Source organism: Sturnira hondurensis, unplaced genomic scaffold, assembly GCF_014824575.4.
Source record: "Sturnira hondurensis isolate 20B ecotype Veracruz unplaced genomic scaffold, ASM1482457v3 Scaffold0006437, whole genome shotgun sequence".
Taxonomy (NCBI): Eukaryota; Metazoa; Chordata; class Mammalia; order Chiroptera; family Phyllostomidae; genus Sturnira; species Sturnira hondurensis.
The window spans coordinates 9,560,367-9,582,108 of NW_028079068.1; the positions used below are offsets into that span (position 1 = coordinate 9,560,367).

General features: G+C 47.0%; 1 protein-coding gene across 4 annotated transcripts in view; it reads left to right on the forward strand.

Annotated features, from left to right (window-relative positions):
- The window catches only part of UBE2H (ubiquitin conjugating enzyme E2 H), a 114,017-nt gene extending 93,760 nt beyond the window's left edge, over positions 1-20,257 (forward strand). For all 4 annotated transcript variants that reach the window (XM_037049205.1, XM_037049207.1, XM_037049206.1 and 1 more), the window contains 2 exons: positions 9,373-9,501; positions 16,022-20,257. In XM_037049205.1, the coding sequence (XP_036905100.1) occupies positions 9,373-9,501; positions 16,022-16,146 (254 nt within the window). In that variant the 3' untranslated portion in view covers positions 16,147-20,257. The remainder of the gene's footprint in view (positions 1-9,372; positions 9,502-16,021) is intronic.
- The last annotated feature ends 1,485 nt before the right edge of the window (positions 20,258-21,742 follow it).

Sequence of the window (21,742 nt, forward strand, 5' to 3'; positions counted from 1 at the left end):
TACTTATTGTGTGGATTAAGTTGTGGACATGGAAGGTGGTTCTTACAGAAACCAGCAGTTTATGATTTTATTCCTGCCCTTAGGGTTGCTAGCCAGCAGACTGGATACTTCCCTTGTTCTGCTGATGAGAACAATCAACGTTTGGGAAGTTACTTCCCTTGGGCCGTCTGGAGTATCAGAGCAGACAAATGAAGGTGACTGTGACAGACAGAGTGCTTAAGGGACTTGGAGATTAGAGTTAGACAAGAGAAAGTTTCTTTTACTAGGCATTTAGAAAATTTTTAAACCATGAATTTATTTAATAGTAATAAATGATGGCCTAATGCATTTAAGCTGCTAAATGAATGTAAGCTTTCTTGTGTTGGAAATACTTATTCCACCTCTCTTTTCAGTTAGGTAGCCTGTGAATCTTTCCAAACAATTCAGATTTTGGCTGAAGGTAAATGTACCTTAAAATAATGCTTTACTTGGAATTAGTGTTTGCTGTTTCCAGACTTTTTGTGTAGTTACACAGATAAAAGGTATATGTATCTGTCTGCATGGATGGTTGGCCAACAAATTCTGTTTGAACAGGCTTGAAAACCCGGTATTGATCTGTCCACGTGGGAGTCACAAATATCATCCTGCCTTTGAACAGCTGGCTGTCATTATGAGTCTCTGGGACAGGCCAGGTAGAGCGGTTTCTGTCAGGTGTTGTGGGATAAATGTCAGCGGTAGCAGATAAAGAAGAACTCTGCTGAGTTTGGCTCTGATGGCTTCAAGCGTGCTTAGCTCCATCATCCACCTCCTTTATCTGTCTGCTTGGAGGTACTCAGATGTGGTGTTGGTATGAGGCCCGTGGTTTAATCCACTATACACAGACAAATGGGATCTTTTGGGCTGAACAACTTAACAGAAATTTGGTAAAAATACCACATTCACATTCACTGGTGGTCGACATTAGAACTGTGGAGTGGTCCGGGTCTTGTGGATTGTGGGACATGAGCCCCAGACTATGAAAGACAGCTACAACTTGGTCCTGCTTCTGTTGGGGCTGCAGTTTCAGGACTCAGTGTGATTATATGGGTTTGTTTTCTCTGTATTTGCTTGTGATCGCTGCATGTAAGTCAAGTCTGTACCCATGCACAGCCACTTACCTTGTGATTGCATGACGTTATCTTGTTCTTTTCTGATGTGAAGCAGGACAAACTAAATTATCTAGTAATTAAAGATTTTAATAATGAGTTCTAGCATGACTATAAGAATACCCAAGCAGTTAATTATATATTAACTGCATTCATTTCTGGAAGGTTAATAACAAATCGTATTACCATGTTTTAGCTTGCAGTTGTTCAAGGTAATTAGGCTCATGCCATGTTTGAACTAGGTGACCTCCGAAGAACACCTAAGGAAAGTGGTAATGTTTTGAGATTGACATGACAGCCAAGGGGATTGTTTTTGATGAAGGAGCCTGTTTTCTTTATTCTGATCTAACTATTAGCATTCGTTTTCTTCTGCAGATCTCTATGGTTAAATCACATTGTGGGGAGGGAGCTGCGTTTAGGCAGTGGGTGGGAACTGATTCGGTGGAATGCTTTAAACTAGTCATGTTACGTAACTGCATGCCTCTGGTTGGTAATCCGGCACTTAGCAGAATGTGTCTAGTGCCTTACATTGACATTGCCCTTTCCCACATAGAACAGAAACACCTGTATTTAGCTTGGAATACTTAAAAACTGTGATGCTGCTTGCCACTGGTGAGATTAAGTATATTCATATATGGCGAAAATTCTTTGGACATCTAATTACTAGTTCTTATTAATCCCTACCAGTTGCTCTTTTTTTGTGTGAGGGAGGGAGGTGCTTTGGTGTTTTATGCCTGCACGACCCTTTTCATGAGACCTTGTTCTGTCTTTTAAAAATTCTGATAGACTCTTACAAGAACATACATAAACCTGATCAGCTCAGACTTTTTGTACATTTTGTCCACACAGAAAAACTGTCTCGGTTAAGCAAGCAACTGTACTCGTTCTTGAATTTGGTGGCTGGCAGATTGGTGGCTGGATGTCCTACTCCAGAGCAGCCTGTTAGCCACCCGTGCAGCGGGTACAAGTGCAGCGTGGTGGCCTCGCCAGCGGTCCGCCTCGACTCGCCACAGGTTTGCCCTCAGAGCAGCTGTGAAATGACCTTTTCTCATTGAAGATGGGTTCAAATTAGTTAGAGAATGTTATTTTAACTCTCCAAGCCTTTTTTTCTTCCAAGTCCTTCCTGTTCTAGGGCACTTAAGACAGGGAAAAAGCCTCCTGGTTGGCTTTACTGAAGTTCTTGAGGGAATGTCCGCCTGTCTACACCCAGCCCACTGCTTTCCGTGTTTTTTTCGTGCGGACCAGCTGCTGGGTCCGACGCAGAGCCAGCTCTCCAGTGGATGGGCTATGTGTAGAATTTCACTTGTTTTTCATGTTCACAGAGTGAGCAGGAGAAGGTTAAAGAACACTCAAATTCATTGGTAAGATTGAAACTTCGGAGCTGATGAAAGAGTAGAAAAGTAAGAATTATTAATGAGTCCCAAATTATTAAATGAGTGGACGAAATCTGAAATTTTTATTTATTTGCCTCATTTCAGTCTTACCCCCAAAGTTGGCTGCACACGTGTCTGGATGTACATTTTTCATACACACAGTAGGTAGCCCCTCCCCCAAGAAAACCTTGCGGGATGAATGGGATGGAATTTTATCCTTGGATCTCATTTTGAATGCATTTAAAATTCATGACTTGCTTAGCAGTTCATGATGAGTTAATTACTGTTCCTTGTAAGATGAGCGAAAGTCAATCAGTGGTCTTTCGAAAGGTCAGTGCCTGGTTTTCTGAAGTAAATCAAAGCTAAGAATAACATGAAACCCCAGGTGATCCCAACGTAGCCATTAGCTTCAGCTGTAATGGCCGAAGCCCAAGGAAAGAGATTGTGTGAGTCACAGCGCAAACCACCGCCTAGTGCTGTTTGCCCGTCTTTTTGTCTTGTCGTCCCCTCCTTTCGTCAGTCCTGCCCCCTGTGGGATTACAGAACAGTTCCGTGCCATAGGGAGTGGTGGCTAGCTCCTCGAGTCACAACTTGCAAAGCCAGGGCCCGTCTCCAGAGGGGAGGGGGACAGTGAAATACAAATTTGTTTGGATAGCCTGATGCTGGAATACAAAGGTCTTGAAGGAAAACGGGGGGAACTTGGCACTTCATGAGAAATGACCTGAGTGATTGTTCTGAGGAGGCTGATTACAAAGGCAAAAGTTTACAGCCTGGAAGGCCAGCCAGCAGATGGTTGCCTTGATCCAAGGCTGGAATGATTTATTGAGCCTGACATAGTTACGTGGCAGGGGAAACAGAAGAGGAACTAGATGTGTTTTATTAGGACCAGTAGAGAGTCTGGGAAGCTGACTGACAGGTGGGGAAAAGGAGGACAGCCACCCACGGTCCTCCCAGGGGTCTGGGCCGAGGAACAGCGTTGGAGGCAGCCTAGCCATTGGGGGAGAGGAGTAGGTTTTCAGGGAAGTAATTTTAGACATGCTGAGTGTGATAAGGCCAGAAACATAAAGGACCGATTAGAGAGAATTGGTCGTTATTAGCATAGGCTTATTGTAAGATGATGAGCTTCCCAGAATGAGAGCTTATAAAGCTAATTCTTAAAATACAAATTCCACAGAATTCACACTATCGATGTCTTGCCAGACAAGCTTTTCTGTACTTTGCCTTTAAAAAAAGAAGGAACCTGGGGCACTGGGCATCTAGGAGACAAGGAGCAGAATGGGAAAAGTGGGGTGAGAGGTGGCGTTTGAGAAAGCGTGGATGGTGCTAAGCACCTGGCCCTGGCTGTACTGTGTGATAGTGGTGTTTTCTGAGTCTCAGCGTTGTGGGTGTTAACCTCTGACAAACATGAAGGTTGTGCAAGTTAGTCTCTGAGACGGCTGCCTGCTCAGTAATTGTGGTTCCTGGTGGGGCAGACCAGGAGGAACTGGGCGCCCACAGGGTTTTTAACCTACAGAGAGCAGCGTGCTTTACAAGAGTTTCTACTTTGATTTTCAAAGGCAGTAAAGGGAGAAGAAATAACTTACGGTCACTGGCTCATGAACAGCCAAGAGTACAACACAAAATGTGCGATTCGCGTCCTCTGTATTTTCTCCTTTAAGCGGTGCACCACCTTTTGTAAGTCAGCCGGAGTAGTGGTGCTTTACTTTGCGGGTGGGCGCCTTTTTTCCCCCAGTGTGACTCGTTTTAGTTAACATGTATTCATTAAGAGATGCAGGTAGAAGTTCTTACTCCTAAGAAGATGGCATATTTGTATTACTATTTTAATCTAGTCCTCTCTGATGCATTTCTCAGTCTATTTTACACTACTTTTTAGCAATGTGTAACTCTTCATTGTAAGGCACTGCAGCACTGTATAGTTCTTTTTGCGGGTGAAGAAATTGAGGTACAGAGAGGAAGAGACCTGCCCAAGGTCAAAGAACCAGTCAGTGGGAGTCTGAGATTTGACTTAGGGTGTTCTGGGCTTTTCACCAGTGTTCACCACTAAGGCACCAGCTCCTCTTTTGCTGGGAACAGTTCCGCCCAACAGGAGCTACTCTGCCACCTGTCCACAGTGTGTTAGGGGGTGCCCAGCACTACCTGTTCTGTTCTGCTCTGCTCCGAAGCAGCCCTTTGATCCCTCTAAACTGGATCCACTTTCCCCTGCCCGTGGTTCGGAACACCTCCGCCTGGAGGAGAGGTGGTTGCTCTTAAAGGGTCTGCAGAACAGGGAAAGGGTCGTGGAGGGCTACTCAGCTAGAGCCTCCTCAGCAGCTTAGCTGCCAAGACAGCATTTTCTTGAGTAAAGAACCCTGCAAGCGAACAACCCTCTTCTCATTTGGTTTCTGGGGTTAGGGGGTACATAGGGTAGGTAGTGGTTTCTGGCTGTGCATTCCTGTGCACACTCTGACATGCAACACACACACAACAGTCAGTCCTAAATCAATTCCTGGGGTAGATTTGAGACCTCAGCAGGCATATTGTGAAAATCTCCTTAGGTAAATCTGATGGAGAAACAGCTAAGACCTAGATTCGCCCATAAACCACTGCTCCTGACTGAATGGGCTAAATGGTATTGCTTTAGATGAGAGACCACTGTGATTTGAATGTTTTAAAGAGTTAAATATGAATATAAGTTATTAGTTTATGTACCTAAACAGAGGTATGGGTGTTGTGGTACTGTTAACATGAATACTAGTAAGACCAGGCTGAAGAGTCCGTCCCAACAGACTGCATTTTGGTAACTGCCAATTCAGTCCATGGCAAAAAGTAAGAGCTGTTTGTTCATCATAAACCGTGCTTCTCAGGAATCTTGGCACTTTCTTTAAAAATGAAGGCAGCCAGTAGTAGAGCCAGCTGATGATAATCTGTAGATTAGGTGACCCGTATCTGACTCTTCCCTTTCAAAAAGTGGAAGGTTAATGTTTTTTCAAAAGACTTGGAATGGTAGGTTTGTTTAAAGATTTTATTTACGGTATTTATTTTTAGAGAGAAGGGGAGGGAGGGAGAAAGAGGGAATGAAACATTGATGTGAGCGAGAAGCACCCATCGGTGGCCTCCCGTATGTGCCCCAACTGGGGGCTGAACGTGCAACCCAGGCATGTGCTCTGACCAGAATTCGAACTGGCCACTTTTCGTTTTACAGGATGACACCCAACCCATCTGAGCCACACCAATCAGGGCGGAATGATAGACGTTTTTATTATCATTAATAGTTCTAGGGGGGAATGTTTATTACAGATTTTTCCAAAGATGAGTATCTTTATTTCATTTTTTTCGTTTATAGTTCAGGCCTCCTCTGCCAACATACTTATCTTGAAGATTTTGTGCACATCTGCATGTTGGAGGCGGGGTTCTTTGGGGACGACCTGTCGGTAGTACTCACTCTGTGAGCCATTTTCAGGAATGCCTCATTGCTGTAATACCCTGGCCTTTGAAAGCTGCCATCTTTACCCACAGCTGGGCTGTGTACTTTCCCCTTCCTGCTCTCTGTGTTGTTACAGAGGCGACTCAGCATCTGTAAAGTGGATCACAAGTATCTCAGCACAGGAAGATGGCAGACACAGGGGGGAAGAACCAGTAATTGAGGGTTCTCTTACATGTTGGTACAAATGACCTGGGCAGAGCCGCTTATTGGGGCCTTGAGAAACCTAAAGTGGTGAGGAGGGGTGTAAAATCTCTTCCTGGAACACAGGAAACCCCTGGTTATGAAACGTGTTGTCTGCGGTGTTGGAGTCCTGTCCGGGAGCACTTCTGAACATGAAGCGAGTGAAACCCGTGCTTTTTTTTAAAGGTTTTGTTGTTGGATGGTGGGAACGCTCCCCTGCTAACCCTTGTGAGCAGCTCGGGCAGTGAGGACAGGCCGGAGAAGCGCCCCGGTCACTGTGAGCGGGTGTCCGTGAACAGCCTCGGGCTGCTTCCTGTGGTTGAGCTACCTGAAAAGGAGCTTATAGGAGCCTCTGAAATGTCAGGAAGCTCAGTCCCGAAACGCCTGAAACACTGAGAGGCCATCTTGCTGGCCTCGAACTTGTGAAAAAGGAAAGCTTTGAGGAGGGAGTGGCCATCTGCAAGGGTACACGATTGTGGTGCTTGTGCCATTGTGAAGGCGAGGCAGTCAGTGTTCATTTTATCCAGTAACAGAGGCTGCACTTTGGATGGGCCTGGGTTTGAAGCCCAGCCCTTTGGGCAGGTCACTTCACCTCCTTCTGCCTCGGTTTCCCCACATGCAGAATGGAGGTAGTAATGGAACCTCCCTCGTCGGCTGCGGAGAAATGAAGGACGTGCCAACCGTTGATGGGTGCCTGGCTGGAACGTGCTGCTGCCTGGGTGTCAGCTGTTGCCGCCGTTACTGTGTCACTGTAACTCGTAATGACGTCCCTCCTCGGGGATCGTGTTTAATTTGTGACGCTTCCACACGCCTTGTGTTTCCTTCTTAGTTTGCTTACCTTTTTGGCATTTTTCTGCTGCAGTCTCAGTAACCCACCCATCCAAGGATGAAAAGAAAAAAATTTTCAGATTTGTCATGTTTTATTAAATATGTCAAATATGCAAAAAAGAAAGGATGTATTTATGGGAAAATGCTGTTTTCAAAGGTTAAAAATAATAAAGTGGCATTTGAAGTGTGAAAAGTAGAAATTACAAGCCTGTTTCCTCGACATAACTCTGAGAATATTCCGCGGATGCACACTGCACATACTGTAATTCCAGAGAGCGCACCAGCGGGTGGGCTTCCACCGCCCAGCGCGGGAGCATGCGTTCCTCCCTGTCCCTCAGCCTCAACAAACTGTTCTCGGTAGTTTTGCATAACGAATGGGTAATTCTTGGCTTGCTGGGTGCGTTGCTTCCTTTTTAGAAAATGATGAGTAAAATGAGTAAAGTGATGAGTGAAAATCCTGCTGCAGATGGTTGGGGGTTATCTTGGAAGATTTTTTTTTTTCTGTTTTGATCAGGAATTTCTGCGTTTGTTTCCTGATGTACGGGAAACTGACTGTAACGTGATTCTTTTGAAAGCTAGCTTTATGAAGGTGAAAGAGCCCTGGTCCTTGTAATAACACCACGTCTGTAACTCGGGGTAGGAGGTAAGACTGCTGTTTGCCGCTGCCTCTGCCTGGGCACAGGACTGGTCTCGCTGCCATGGGACTCGGCGTCGCGTCCCTCTTGAGACCTGAGCTGCCCAGTGCAGGATCTACTACTGGCCACCAGTAGTTACTCACTGAGAATGATGTAAAATGAGTGGTCCAGTTCCTCATGGTCTCACGCATTTCTTGTGTTCAGTAGCCACGTGTGGCTAGTGGCTGCCACAGTGGACAGTGCAGGCACGGAACAGCTCGTCAGTGCAGAGAGCTCCGTGGCATAGTGCGGCTCTAGCGTATTCTAGCTGCCCCATTCCTTAACCTCACAGTGACCAGGAAGAGCCACCTCCTGTTTGTAGGGTTTTCTAGAGTGGAGGCTGACGAACTTTGGCTGCCTGTGTCTTAAAGGCTTTATTGGAATTAAGCCACACCTGTTTGTTTGCCTGTTTTCCACGGCTTTTCTGTGCTGCCGCAGCAGAGTGGTGTTGGCTAGTCGAGACAGGCCAGGTGTGGCCCATGGCCTGCGGTTACTCCCCCTTACAGAGCGTTTCCGATCCTTCTTATCTAGACCAGTGTATCTCAGCCTCAGCCCCACTGATGTTTGGTTCGTATAGTTATTTGTCGTGACGGGCTGTCCTGTGCATTGTAGCATGTTCAGCAGCATCCCTGGCCTCTCTCCACCACCTGCCCCCTCCCCCACCTGATTGTGACCACCTCAGTTTTCTCCAGACGGTGCCAGGTGTCTCTCCAGGGAGCAGAGTCACCCCTGGCCGTGAGAACTCATTTACAGTGATGTGGCCTGACTTGTAATACTTACTAAGTCCATTAAAAGAGCAGAATAAATTGAACAATACTTTTAATGATGTTACATTAGCACTCCCTCTGGAAACAGAAACGTCTCCTTGAACGTGTGGAGTAGCTGGAATAGTGCAGAGAAATGGGAGCCCTGGGGTCCCCCGTTCACTGGCCTCTGACGGGAAGTCACAGCGTCTCTGAAGTGAACGGGGTTGTGGGGGTTGTTTCACAGGTTCTCGGGCCTGCCTGGTGAAGCGCTGCATGGCTCCAGGGGTGTTGTTGCCTGTTGGGCGGGGGGGGGTGTGCGTGTGCGGGGCGTGTGTGCGTCCAGCTCCTTATGCTGAATCTGGCAAGAAGGGAGTAACTAAACTTTCATTATAATGACTATTAATAAATGCAATAAATTAGTACTTGCCTATCTTATTTATGATTTTAAGTGGTCCGTATAGGTTCTTACCCTCATTACCCAGAACAATTGAATAACTCATTATATTTATCTTAATTAGAAGTTATGAGAATTGAATTAAATGTCAAGGCGTACAAAATTGTGTTCAGTTCTTCAAGATCTGGTGCTTGAATACTCTCCGAGTGGGGGCTTCCAGAGCTGGAGGAGAAGGCCGTATTAACAGATGGACCCCTCAGTGTGGGAGAATGTAGTGTATTGGGGCACAAGTTTTAATTAAGAAACAGCGTATGTAGAACTCCCAATTTCTCAGTTTAGAAAATGGGGTAAATTAGGGTTGGGGCAGTCACCTCTCAAAGTGAGTATCAGGTATCGTTTTATCTGGTTCTTCAAATTAAAATTAAATTGAAATTTTTTTAAATTGGTATTAAAAGGCATATGTAACGTGTAGTGGAGCCTACTTCCATGTGGTCCAATATCTAGAAAAGTAGGCGGCTTTGACCACGGAATTCAAATGAATTTCAATTGAACTTGTTCCGTGCGTGATGTTCTTCTGTTTGTTTTTCCAGATCTTACCAATATATTTGAATCCTTCCTGCCCCAGTTGTTGGCCTATCCCAACCCCATAGACCCTCTCAATGGTGACGCCGCGGCCATGTACCTCCACCGACCGGAAGAGTACAAGCAGAAGATTAAAGGTAAGGCAGCAGGTGGTTTTACCTGGAGACAGGAGAACTTAGTCTGTTGGACTTCGGTCACTAATCATCCTTCTTAGTCACTAATAATTTTTCTCAGGCCCAAAAAGACACAGCTGCTGCCTAGAGCAGAGCTCCCTAGCCTCTGCTAGTAGTTCCGAGGGCAAGAGACAAACTCGGGAAGGTTGGAGGTGCCAGCACGGGGAAGGGAAGGAGAGAGAGAGAGCGGAAGGAGATGAGAAAGTGGGAGGGTTCACTGTCGGGTGTCAGTCGATGTGACCCTGCCCGAGTCCCTGTGGACGTCCATCCAGAAGGACCTTTGCCTGCATTTCCTTCCTCTTGTCTTGTAGAATTCGAAAATTGAACTTGAGAATAAAATATTAATTGAAAGGTATAATCTCACATTTGTGTATAGACAGCTATCCTGGCCCTCAGGAAAACAGTTCCTTTTGGAAGTTGGGAAAGTAATGGCCACATCCAGCATTAGACTCTTAAAATTATATCATTTTACTGTTGAACTAAAAATATCCTGCTGGCTTCTTTGCTTAGTCCCGTAAGGGTGCACTTCCACTCGGAGAAGCGCGCTCCTCTCGGCGGCAGGGTCCTGCCCCGCTGCGGACACCCGGCCCCAGTGCCCTGGTGCCCTGGGGGTTTCCTCCTAGGGCCTGAAATGACCTGTGGGGGTGGAATCCTTTCCGTGAGGGCGGCACTGGTGGCCTCACCCTTCAGAATTCAGGATCCTGTCTTCCCATCTTGGAGCATCGAGCACGGGGCACGAGTTTCATGGAAAGGAGTCACAGTCGCGAAACACACTTAGAGCCTCACACAGGCGTGCCGGTACCCATCGCGCTGTCCGCGTCCGCTGTGTGTGCGTGGGGACCTCCACAGTGAGGAGGCTGGGCACGGAGAGTTCACGGAGAGGAGGAGAATCCAAAGCCCCTGGAGACAGGCCCGTTCTTCTTAGCAAAACGAAGGCATTGAGCTCCACCCAGCTTTTAGCAGTGCTGGCCCGTCTGCCTAGCAGTTCAGAACGTTAGCTTCTGCAAGGCCTGTGCCCCTCTGAGGTACATTTGCAAGGGACAGCAGTAGGAGTCATTTGTGAGGGCCTGAATATGTAGGTCTTCGCTCTGAGTCGTGCAGCTATGAGACAGAAGCGCGGGGTGACTGGTGGAGCGTGGGTTTTCTTCTGTTTCCTCATCTTCTGTGGTCTTTACAGGGTTTCGTTTGGTACTTTTGTTGAGATAAAATAGCAATAAATCTGCTCTAATAATTTACTTAGGTTTCAGATGCTTTGCAAATTATGTAATTTATGCAGCAGAGTATCTACATAGCCAAACATGTGTTTTTTTAAAGAGCAGTCAGTTTCAACCAGATGAAATTCTATTATGAGACTATTAAAAATTCGACAAAGGAATCACTTAACAGGGTGTGCAACCCACAGACACCTCGGTGCGGTGCCTGTTTGTGGGTCCGTGCATCCAGTGCGCCGCAGCGATTTGACACTGACCCTGCTAGTGCGCATCTGCTGTAGTGCCAGTTGCACAAGGAACTCAGCCTACACTTCTGTCTTCGAACGGCTGGTCCAGCTTTCTGAAGGGCTAATGTTGGCGATCGTTTCGTCTTCCTGAGCGATCTGAGGAATCCTGGCCATGGGCCCTGAGCTCACCCTGGCTTCCTGCTCTGCAGGAAGTTCTCTCAAGTTCAACTTTATTTATACCTGCCCCTCTCTCCTCTGTCTCCTCCGATGGGAGGTGAGTGGTGTCCCGTCCTGCCTCTCAGACTCACTCCCCTGCCAACCTGCAGTCTTGTTCTCCCACGTACTTCCTTCCTCCTGCTCCCTCCGCGTTCCCTAGATCCCTTTAAGGGTCTTGCTGTTAATTTCCTTACATTTTCAAACTTCTCACTTCTGTGCCTTAAACTCATGAGGTCTAGTTTGTTTCCCCTCCTATACTGAATCTGTGATCTCATGTCTTCCTGACATTTTGGACCCTTCTCAAGACCTGTTTTCAGGGACCTCTGCAGCTTTGGTATTTTACCTCTTGCCTTCCTGAAAACAGTTCTCATTCCATTCCCAAACTTAGTCATTCTCTTTAAGATTCAGTCCCTCAGTCCCCCTGCCTTCCTCCCCCACCACTCAGGAAGCCTGTATGCCTCTCGAAACTTCAGATATCCCCTTCAAGTAGACGATTTCTAAAAACATACCTAGGTATGACCTCCCTCCCCAGCTGCCCTCCACACAGTCCCACGCCCAACAGCGCACCCAGGTTGGTGTGCCCCCTTCTTATAAGCGCAGTGTCTGCGCTCATGTGTTGTCGGTGCTATTTCCCCTGGTAAACATTGGGCTGCCGGGAGAACTCCGAAGACCCCACTTCCCTGCCCAGCCTTCACCAAGTGGCCTCTGAGCCTGCCGTTCCAGGTTCTCTACCCCTGTGTACGACCTACATCTTTGCCTCCACTCCTCCAGATGCATCCGTATATGACAGTAAAATGCGATGAATTGCAGATACCCAACTATATTCTTAGGGAACATTTCAGCACTACAGAAAAACATAACCATGCCCCCACCATCCATCTCTAGATGAACTTGTGCATTTTGCCTTGTTTGTTTCAAAAAATTTTTAAAGAAAGAAAACAAATGTAGTTCTCACTTCATGCTGTGTTTTAACATGCCAGCCATTTCCTTCTCCCTCTGTGCTTTGGGCGAGGCTGTGGCTTCCCCCAGAACGGCTGGGCTGGGCTCCCGCCAAGCCTCGGTCAGTCAGGGGTCCCCACAGGTAGGACTCTTCCTGGCCCTCGGTCGAGTCCCTTCCTCTGCTTGCCTCTGAGGGCAATTTTCTCTTAGTGACCTTACTGTTCCTTTGTTTCTGTCTCTCCTGAAAGGCCTTGTCCTAGTAAGCACGTAATAGCTTTGCGTCCCTTTGAATATTCTGGACTAAGGAGGCTGATAGTGTCAAATTACGGTGTCACAGCCCCGAGTCTTCTTTCTACAGAGGAGGAAACAAAGTAGCCAACCCACTAGCAAGTAAAAATAGTATTTCTGGGGCTTTAATAAACATTTCTCTCACTCTAAAAGATGAACTAAGGTCGGCTTTTTTTTTTTCAATTCTTTTCTGTAAAGTTTTATAACTAAGAATTTGTAGGACTCTTAAGTCAGAAATCTGCAAACTTACCTTTGTAAAGGGCCAGTTTTAGCCATATATGGTCTCTGTCACTTACTCTTTTTCCTTTTTTTATTTAATTAATTTATTCATTTTTTGAGAGAGGGGAAGGGAAGGAGAAAGGGAGAGAGAGAGAAACATCAGTGTGTGGTTGCCCCTTGCACGCCCCCTCCTAGGGACCAGGCCCACAACCCAGGCATGTGCCCTGACTAGGAATTGAACTGGTAACCCTTTGGTTCAGAGGCTGGTGCTCAATCCACCAGGGCTTCTTTCTTTTTCTTTCCTTCTTTTTTTTTCCACAACCCTTTAAAAATTTTTTTCTTTTTTTTTTAAGATTTTATTTATTTATCTTTAGAGGAGAAGGGAAGGAGAGAGGGAGAGAAACATTAATGTTTGGTTGCCTCCCATGCATCCCCTGCTGGAAACTGGCCCACAACCCAGGCATGTGCCCTGACTGGGAATCGAACCGCTATCCTCTGGTTCACAGGCCCGCACTCAATCCACTGAGCCACACCAGCCAGGGCTCTTTTTATTTTTTTATAATGTATTTTATTGATTATGCCATTATAGTTATTCCCTTCCTTGTTTCATTCCCCTCCACTCTGCACACCCCCTCCCACCTACATTCCCCCCCTTTAGTTCATGTCCATGTGTCTTAAGTTCTTTAGCTTCTACATTTCCCATACTACTCTTGCCCTTCCCCTGTCTATTTTCTCCCCAACACTTATGGTACTTATTCTCTGTACCTCCTCCCACTCCCCTGGTGCTAACCTTCCATATGATCTCCATTTCTGTGGCTCCACTCTTGTTCTGTCTGCTTAGTTTGCTTTTGTTTTAGGTGTGGTCGGGTTTTTTTTTTTTTTAATTTAATTCTTGTTCAAGTACAGTTTTCTGTCTTACATTCCCAGCCCTGCCCCAGGTGTGCTTGTTAATAACTGTACGTTTGCTGTCCTCTCACTGTTCATGTTTTTAATCTCCTTTTTCTAAGTCCCTTTGACATTTCATATAATAAGGGCTTGGTGATGATGAACTCCTTGAACTTGACCTCATCTGAGAAGCACTTTATCTGCCCTTCCATTCTAAATGAAAGCTTTGCTGGATAGAGCAATTTTGGATATAGATCCTTGCCTTTCATGACTTGGAATACTTCTTTCCAGCCCCTTCTTGCCTGCAAGGTCTCTTTTGAGAAATCAGCTGACAGTCTGATGGGTACTCCTTTGTAGGTGACTGTCCCCTTATCTCTTGCTGCTTCTAGGATTCTCTCCTTCATTTCAATCTTGGGTAATGTAATTGGATGTGCCTTGGTGTGTTCCTCTTTGGGTCCACCTTCTTTGGGACTCTCTGAGCTTCCTGGATTTCCTGGAAATCTCTTTCTTTTGCCAGACTGGGGAAGCTCTCCCTTATTATTTGTTCAAATACGTTTTTCACTTGTTGCTCTTTCTCTTCCCCTTCTGGTACCCCTATGATTTGGATGTTGGAACATTTAAAGATGTCCTGGGGGTTTCTCTAAGCCTCTCCTCATTTTTTTGAATTCTTGTTTCTTCATTCTGTTATGGCTGAATGTTTCTTCCTTCTGGTCCACTCCATTGATTTGAGTCCCAGTTTTCTTTCCATCCCTGTTTGTTCCCCGTGCATTTTCCTTCATTTCATTTAGTGTAGCCTTCATTTTTTTCATTTAATTTGCAAACAAAATCAACCAGTTCTGTGAGCATCTTGATCACCAGTGTTTTGAACTGTGCATCTGATAGGTTGGCTATCTCTTGGTTGCTTTAAAGTATTGGCTTTGGGGCTTTGATTTGTTCTTCTCTTTGAGCCATAATTTTTTGGTCAGCTCTCGCCTGTTGCCTATGAGGGGCAGAGCCTTAGGTGTTCACCTAAGGGTGGGGCGACCCAGTTGCTGGTTGTGATGCTGTATGTGGGGGCGGGGTCAGAGAGGGAACAGCGGTGCTTATTCCACTTTTAGATTTCAGTCCCCTCTTCCCACAAGCAAATTGGGCCCTTCTGGTGCTGGTTCCTAGGTGGGTGGGCTTGTGTACATTCTAGGACCCCCGTGGGTCTCTCCAACGAATTCTCCCATGAGACTGGGAGTCTCTTCCGGCACCTTTTCAATCAGTGCTTTTAGGTTTTATTTCCCGGTGCTGGGGCCCTAGGTTGCGTGCTCTGTCTTGGTGTCTGTTTCTGCCTAGTTTATCTGCGCGCAAATGTGTGACCGTGGTCAGCCCCGCGCTGCCTGCACCCTTGAGTCTGGCAGCCGCCTCCTTTTCCTGTCGAGACCCCTTGTACCCACCGCCAGCTCCACCCCTCTTACCAGTCTGGTTGAGTGGTTGTCAGACTTCTGTACAGTTCAGTTTTCTGTCTGTTCTGGTTGTGTTTTTGCTTCTAAATCTTTGTTGTCCTTAATTTTGATTGTGTGAGAAGGCACAGTGTTTCCACCTACGCCTCCATCTTGGCCAGAAATCTAAAAATATTTTTTAAAAATATTCTTATCCAGGTTCTTGAAGGAAGTTACTCAAATTTGACAAGCCCTTTTTTGGCTGTTTACCTTCCTCTTTCATTTAGTCTGTGTGATTCCAGGGAAGGAAAACAAAGCTTAAGGATGGGAGGAGATGTTTGGGGGTTTTCCTGCTATAACTCTGCATGGGATTCCAAGTGTCTTGCCTCTTCCCACTGTGGGTCGGCCATTTCCTGGAGGACAGCGTGCACCCAGAGACTTCAGGGACAAGTTTAATTGTTTGTTCAGCAGTTTTTCAGCCTTGGGTATAGGAGCATAAATTTTTATCAGCTACTTCAAAAACCTGACAGGCAGGATCTAGTTAAACTAAAATCTATTTCTAAAATAATAGATTTGGGCTGACGATAGTTACAGAACTACAAATGTAAGAATGATGGGGGATTTCCTTGTGAATGACTGTGGAGTCATAACTAGTCCTGTGCTGTGTGGGAAGTGAATGGTTTTATTGATACAGAAAGTTAAAGTGCGGGTGTCGCATTTTTCTAAACCATCAAGTTTGGAGGACTGGAAGCCAGGTCACCCTGGTCACTGACCTCCCTGTGCCAAACAGCAAGGCCGGGGCGTGCTGGGCTGCCTTGCACACCTCCCTCTGGGAGGCGCTGTAGGGTGGTGCGATATAGTGTGTTCATCCCTGGACAAGTCACGTGTCCTGCTTTGCCTCCCTTATTAATGGGGGCGAAATGTACAAGCCCCAGAGTCTCCCTTGTGACCTGCATGACCCCAGCTGTCATCTTCGTTACCCCCTGACGTGTGAGGAGAGCGTGGACTTCCCTGGGACTCGCCCACCTTGGGGTAGCTGGAGCCTATGCCTGCCTGCTCACCGCCCTTGTGTTTTCTTCCCCGTCCCCTGCAGAGTACATCCAGAAGTATGCGACGGAGGAGGCACTGAAAGAGCAGGAAGAGGGCACCGGTGACAGCTCGTCGGAGAGTTCTATGTCTGACTTTTCGGAAGATGAGGCCCAGGATATGGAGTTGTAGTAGCAAAAGCACCTGCTTTTCAGAAAGACTATTATTTCCTAACCATGAGAAGCAGACTATAATATTCATATTTAAACAAAGCAATTTTTTTTATTACTAAACAAGGTTTTTATGAATAATAGCATTGATATATATATATTATATATCACCCTTTAGATCTTGATTTCTTGGTCATTTCTCAACCTGAGGTGCATAGCATATCCCCACATTCCATTTTGGTAGCAATATGCGGTCCGAATGCATGATTCATAAGTCCGTTTGGCCACATCAGCCTGCGTGCTACTGAACTGTCAAAAGAAATGGCCGCTCTGATAGATAGACATGAGTAAAAATAACAGGAAAAGGTTGCTTCTTTTATTGATGGTTCCAAAGAAACAAACCAAACCAACCAGCTCTTGGATGTGAAGATAGACTAGTGCTTTTCAAAATGGAAAGGAGAGAATTGGGGTGGAGGGGCCTGCTCTGGGGGCCTTTGGCGCCAGCCGCGGCGGAGCGGCGCTCCTCCCCGTGGTTCCCAGGTGGCCCCATTTCTGTGGAGTAACAATCTAAACAGGGAGCTAATTGGAGTAATGAAACCTAAAACAATTTTTGCCTCGGATTTTGAGTACATTTTTATATATAGATTCCTGCCCTTCTGGCTACCCGGCCCTACAGCCACGAGTGTATTGCTTTGGAGAACCTTTGGAAAGTGTTTTCTGAACCTGATTCTTTCTCCTGGGGTAGAGCTTGTAATCCAGACCTTGTTTGCGAGGACAGGACGGGAAGAGAAAAGTGACCAGGAAGACGTTTCCTCTGACCCAGCACGTGCAGAGTCGCATCCTCGTCCTGTTGGTGGCACTACGAGACCGCTGCCCTGGACTGAGAGCTTGAAATCGGAGGGTGGTTGTGGGTTATTTTTGTTTGGGGGGTTTGGTTTTTTTGGTGTGTGTGTGAATTGTGCTTAGACAGGTTGCAAATTTAATACTCACCTGCCAAGAGATGGCCTCCTCCTCGGACAGCCGGTCAGTGGGCCATTAGACTCGGGAAGAAGACCCATCTGGCGACTGTGACCTCTGGGCGTGCTCACTCACGTCTTGGTATTGGTTTTCCTTCTGCTGCTGCTCTTGGCAGCAGCCTGGTCATCATCTGCTTGCTGGGGTGGGAAGTGGGTATTTTAGACCCAGCACTTTCTGAATTTCAAATGAGTAATCATTGGAACAAATAAAGGTTCTTGTACCCAGAGTGACTCTATGTGGGGAAACCAACACAGCTTTTCTCAGAGTGTGACCGAATAGAGGAAAGGATTCAGAAATAAGATGTAGTAAAACAGGTTGTAAAGGAAGGTCTTCTCTTCTGTGTGTGTTAAGAGGAAATCAGACAGTTTGAAATGCCTGCTAATGAAATGTTTACTCAGCTCACCACATGCCCGGGTCGCTGGCGAGTGTCCTGCAGACGCGGGTGCTGCTGCTGAGTTTGGAGGGCTCCGGGCTGCGCCTCTGCCTTCTCTCCGCGTCACGCAGCCGGTGGGGCGGGAGCGGAATTAGCCAATCGTAAAACCTTCTCTAGACAGTTTTGGAATGTCCCACTGGGATAATTTAATGTTTCTTTCTGATGTGTGTTTTTAGTTTAGAAGTGCTATATATTCCACAAGATTTGAGTCAATGAGGTTGGAAAATACCCTTTTTTATTCAAAAAGCACAATCCTTTCTTTGAAAATCTATATAAAGTACAATTTGCTTTTAGCATGATTATTTTCCTAAATAAAAAAAGACAAAGAATTTACTTATTTTATGTTAATAACGGGCATGAAGCAAAAGGTCTTCTTTCAAAAAAAATTGCAAGTGCAGTTACGTAGGGCTGTGGTTAGTTCCTGTGCTGAGTTGCCTGGCGTTCGTGGCTCGTTGGAAGGGTAGTGTTGACTGTGTAACATGTAATGGTGTGCTTTAACTCTTACCTAGCACGTTGTCTTCTCACTGTTCGGGGGAGGGGGGTCGCTGCTGGCACTGACTTGCTCACCTGCTGAAGTAGCAGTTTGCTTGTGGTATAACCTTCATTGTAGGTGCGACGTAGGGTAGGCTTAAAGTGCTGGGTGGTGATTGGAGTTCAAACAATAAAAAATGTATTTTTTCAATATTGTATAAACAATAGTGTTCTAATTACCTTCCCAGGAAAAATGATGTCCCGATAATAATTGCTTTAAATCTTGTCCAAAAACACTTAGCAGAACGGAGTTTAGGGAAGGTGTGTGAGTAGGGCCACAGCTCTGCCCCGACTAAATCCATGTTTTCTGACGAAAAAACATCAGCTTGCCTGCGGGCGAGAGCTCCAGCGCTGGAAGCCTGGTGGTGCAGAACTCCCAGCTGAAGACTCGGTGGGGGGGGCCTGCAGGGGCCAGCAGAGCGGGGTGTGGCCGCTCTGTGCGCGAGTGTCTCCATGTCTGTCCTTGTGTGTCCATCCAAATTCGTGTGTTGAAGGTATAATTAGAACTTCTCTATTAGCACTGGAAGCTTCTGGAATTGCTACTCCAATCAGGCTTTGCATCTCATTCCGTGCGAGTCTGTCGCATCAGAGCACCAACCTTGGTCCGGTGCCTGTGTTTGGCTCTGTGTAGGTCTTTTCCTCTCCACTGCAAAACTGACTTTGGATAAGTTAACAGAATCCCTCCTTAATGCTGACTTTCTGTCCCCTCCCTGGCCTGGAAGAGGTGGGTGTAGGAGACCATGCTTGTGTAGAGGGAGCTGGAAGACGGCTGTGAATGGGGAATGCTGGGCCCCCAGTGATGGGATGGGAGCGCAAGGCTGAGGCAGGGGTGTTTCAGCACCGGGAGCTTTTCCAGGCTGCCCCTGGCAGCCCTCAGAAAAGCGCCTGGAGCCCCTCGGAGAGGCTGAATGTTACTGCTTTTAAAGGTGGTGGTGGTGAGTCAGAGTTGCTCCTGGCAGTTCCCCTCCTTTCTTAGTACCGGTAGTTTTTGAAGTCCCACCTTGGGGTGTACCCGCGAGGCCACTCTTTGCCCCTGTTGAAACAACTGAGCTTAAGCTCTCGCCAAACGCCAACTGGCAAGGTGGCCGCGGCGCCGAATTCGCTGCTCTCCGGCTGCCCTAGCCCCGGGGCCTTGTGGGTTGCTGTTTCTCAGTTAGCCAACCTAGACAATGGCATTTTTGCTCTTTTAGGCTTTAATCTCCTCTAATTGCCCTCCTTGAGGTTACTGTGCAGTTTCAACCAGCATTTTATACTAGTGAGATAATTACCAGAAGTTGCCATGAATCTCTCCTGTACCTAATGTTTTTTTTTTTCTTCTTCCACTTCAAAAGCTGTTCTAATTGCCAACTGGCTGATGTAAGCTCCTGGAGAGTGACTCCCCGGAGGAAATTCCCCTCCAAAGTCTCCCCGAAGCCCTAGTCGGCCTTGGCCTGGCACTGGCTTTCTATTAAGCTTCCTGTTGGGATGGCTGAGAATCATGAAAAACAGACCCTCCACTAGCTTCCAAGGGTCAAGTTCCTGGGAACTAGTGTTTGATTTTAAGTGGCACGTGACCCTTCTGTGTTCTAGGAACTCAATTAGAAAAGTGAAAGCCGTTAACAAAAGTAAGTTTTATTTCCTCAGCTTTCTGACTGGGTTCACAGCCTCGTTGACTGAAATCAAATAATTTCTGACTGGGCACAAAGACCTATGTTTCTTTGGACTTCTGAATCCATGTTCACATTTTCTCTGGCCACTGAACACCTTGGCGATTCCATTAGGGACTGGCTGCAGTGGAGGCCCCTCGGGGACGGGGAGCGAACAGCCCTCGGGTGGGAAGGTTCTCACTCACCTGAAGAAGCCAGACTCTTAACTCAGCGAACACTGGCCGCGGCTGTGGGCTTGGGAAGAAATGGCCGTCACGTACTGATTGTGCTTGGTACATACTGTGTGATACTTGAAGAGTTAAAAGGGACTGACCAGCCCCTAATTGAAATCTCAGCTTTTTATCACTTCTCTTTTCCTCGCCCTCTCCCTCCCCTCCCCCCTGCATTGTGATGATCTGGTGGGCACATCTGTCAACAGGACAAATGCCTCCTCTGACTATAACCTCTTCATAGTTGTGTATAATGAAAACTGTAAACTTTTTTAAATAAAATGTGTATATACCTTGGCAAATGGCTGGACCTTGATGAGTAAGATAATAGCCCCCATGATTACGTAGCCTGTTTTTAAAGTGTCCTTCCTGTTCCTCTGGGTCTCCCCACTCCCACCCTTTGCCTAGGAGTCTCTTATTTGTAAGACTGGGTCAGCTTGAGGAGGGCTGTCACATGTGGACAGCAGTCACCAAGGCGCCTTGCCTGCAGAGTCCTGTCCTTGTCCCTGGAGCAGCAGGTGACTGCTGGCTGTGAGGCTTCAGCAGGGCGTTAAAAAGCCATCTCTCCCGTGAAGTCCTGTGGCCTGAGGGCCCAGTTCCCCCAAGTGGATGATTGAGCAGGCGTAACTGCCCTGCCACTGTTAGCCCAGACATTCCAGACCTGTCAGCTAATGCTGAACCAACTTGGCCTGGAGTTCACGTGCAGTGCGGCTTCCTTTCAGTGGCCATTCTGTTTCAACAGGTGCCCCCCTGTGCCAGGTGGCAGCGCCCACCATGAAGGGGAGAGCAGTGGGTATTGCATCAGAAGCTGACTCCTGAATTACTGCTGCATTTTCATTCCTTCCTGAGGCATATGCCCTCAATGACCACCAGGTGGCGGTATTGCCCAAGTGCCCCGGAGAAGCTGCTTGGAGCTGGATTGTGTCGGCCCTTGAGAGGAAAGGATTGAGTTTCTTTGGTCACATGTTCTCATTCCCCCAACTCTCCACTGTTTTCTTCTCCTTATTCGTTTCTCATACTCCTTTTCCTTTCTGCATCCTGATGTACTCCGAAGTAGGCCCAACTTTGTATCCACCAGGGAGAGGGTGGGAGGGTGGGCCACCTAGGAAACGTCCACTGTGAATAACCCTTGAGCTCCCCTGTGGCAAGTAAACCCTCCAGCCACCCTGGCTGCCCCCAGTGCTCAGAGGCAAAGTGTGCTCTTTGCAGGTGGTCTCAGCGACCCCTCAGTCCAGGGTGTAATGGACCAGAGGCCTCAACTAGCCCTGGGAGTTCTAGTCCCATCTCATCAACCAGCTGTGCAGCCTTGGGCTCATGTGTACAAGTCTCTAAACCAGCAGGTTCTGACTCTGACACTTGGAAACCCCACTCCATCTGGGCTTTTAAACAATACTAGATATAGTGTCCTGGGAGGAATTACATCAACCCGAGAAACATCGAGGTTTCAGGGTCAGAGTGTAGAGCTTTGGGGGAGTTTAGAGCACCCGTTTTCCAGCTGAAAGAATAAAGAAACTTGCAGGTCATGTGAGTAGTCATATCACTCAAGGCTGCTTTAAAAACTGCTCCGTGACGTCCAGCCAGGGTGTCGATGCCCTGGCTGGTGTGGCTCAGTGGATTGAGCGCTAGCCTACAAATGGAAAGGGTCACAGGTTTGATTCCCAGTCAGGGCAAATGCCTGGGTCGTGGGCCAGGTCCCCAGTTGGGAGCATGTGACAGGCAACCAATCACTGTATCTCTTTCCCTCTCTGAAAGTAAATAAAAGTTAAAAACCAAACACTGCTC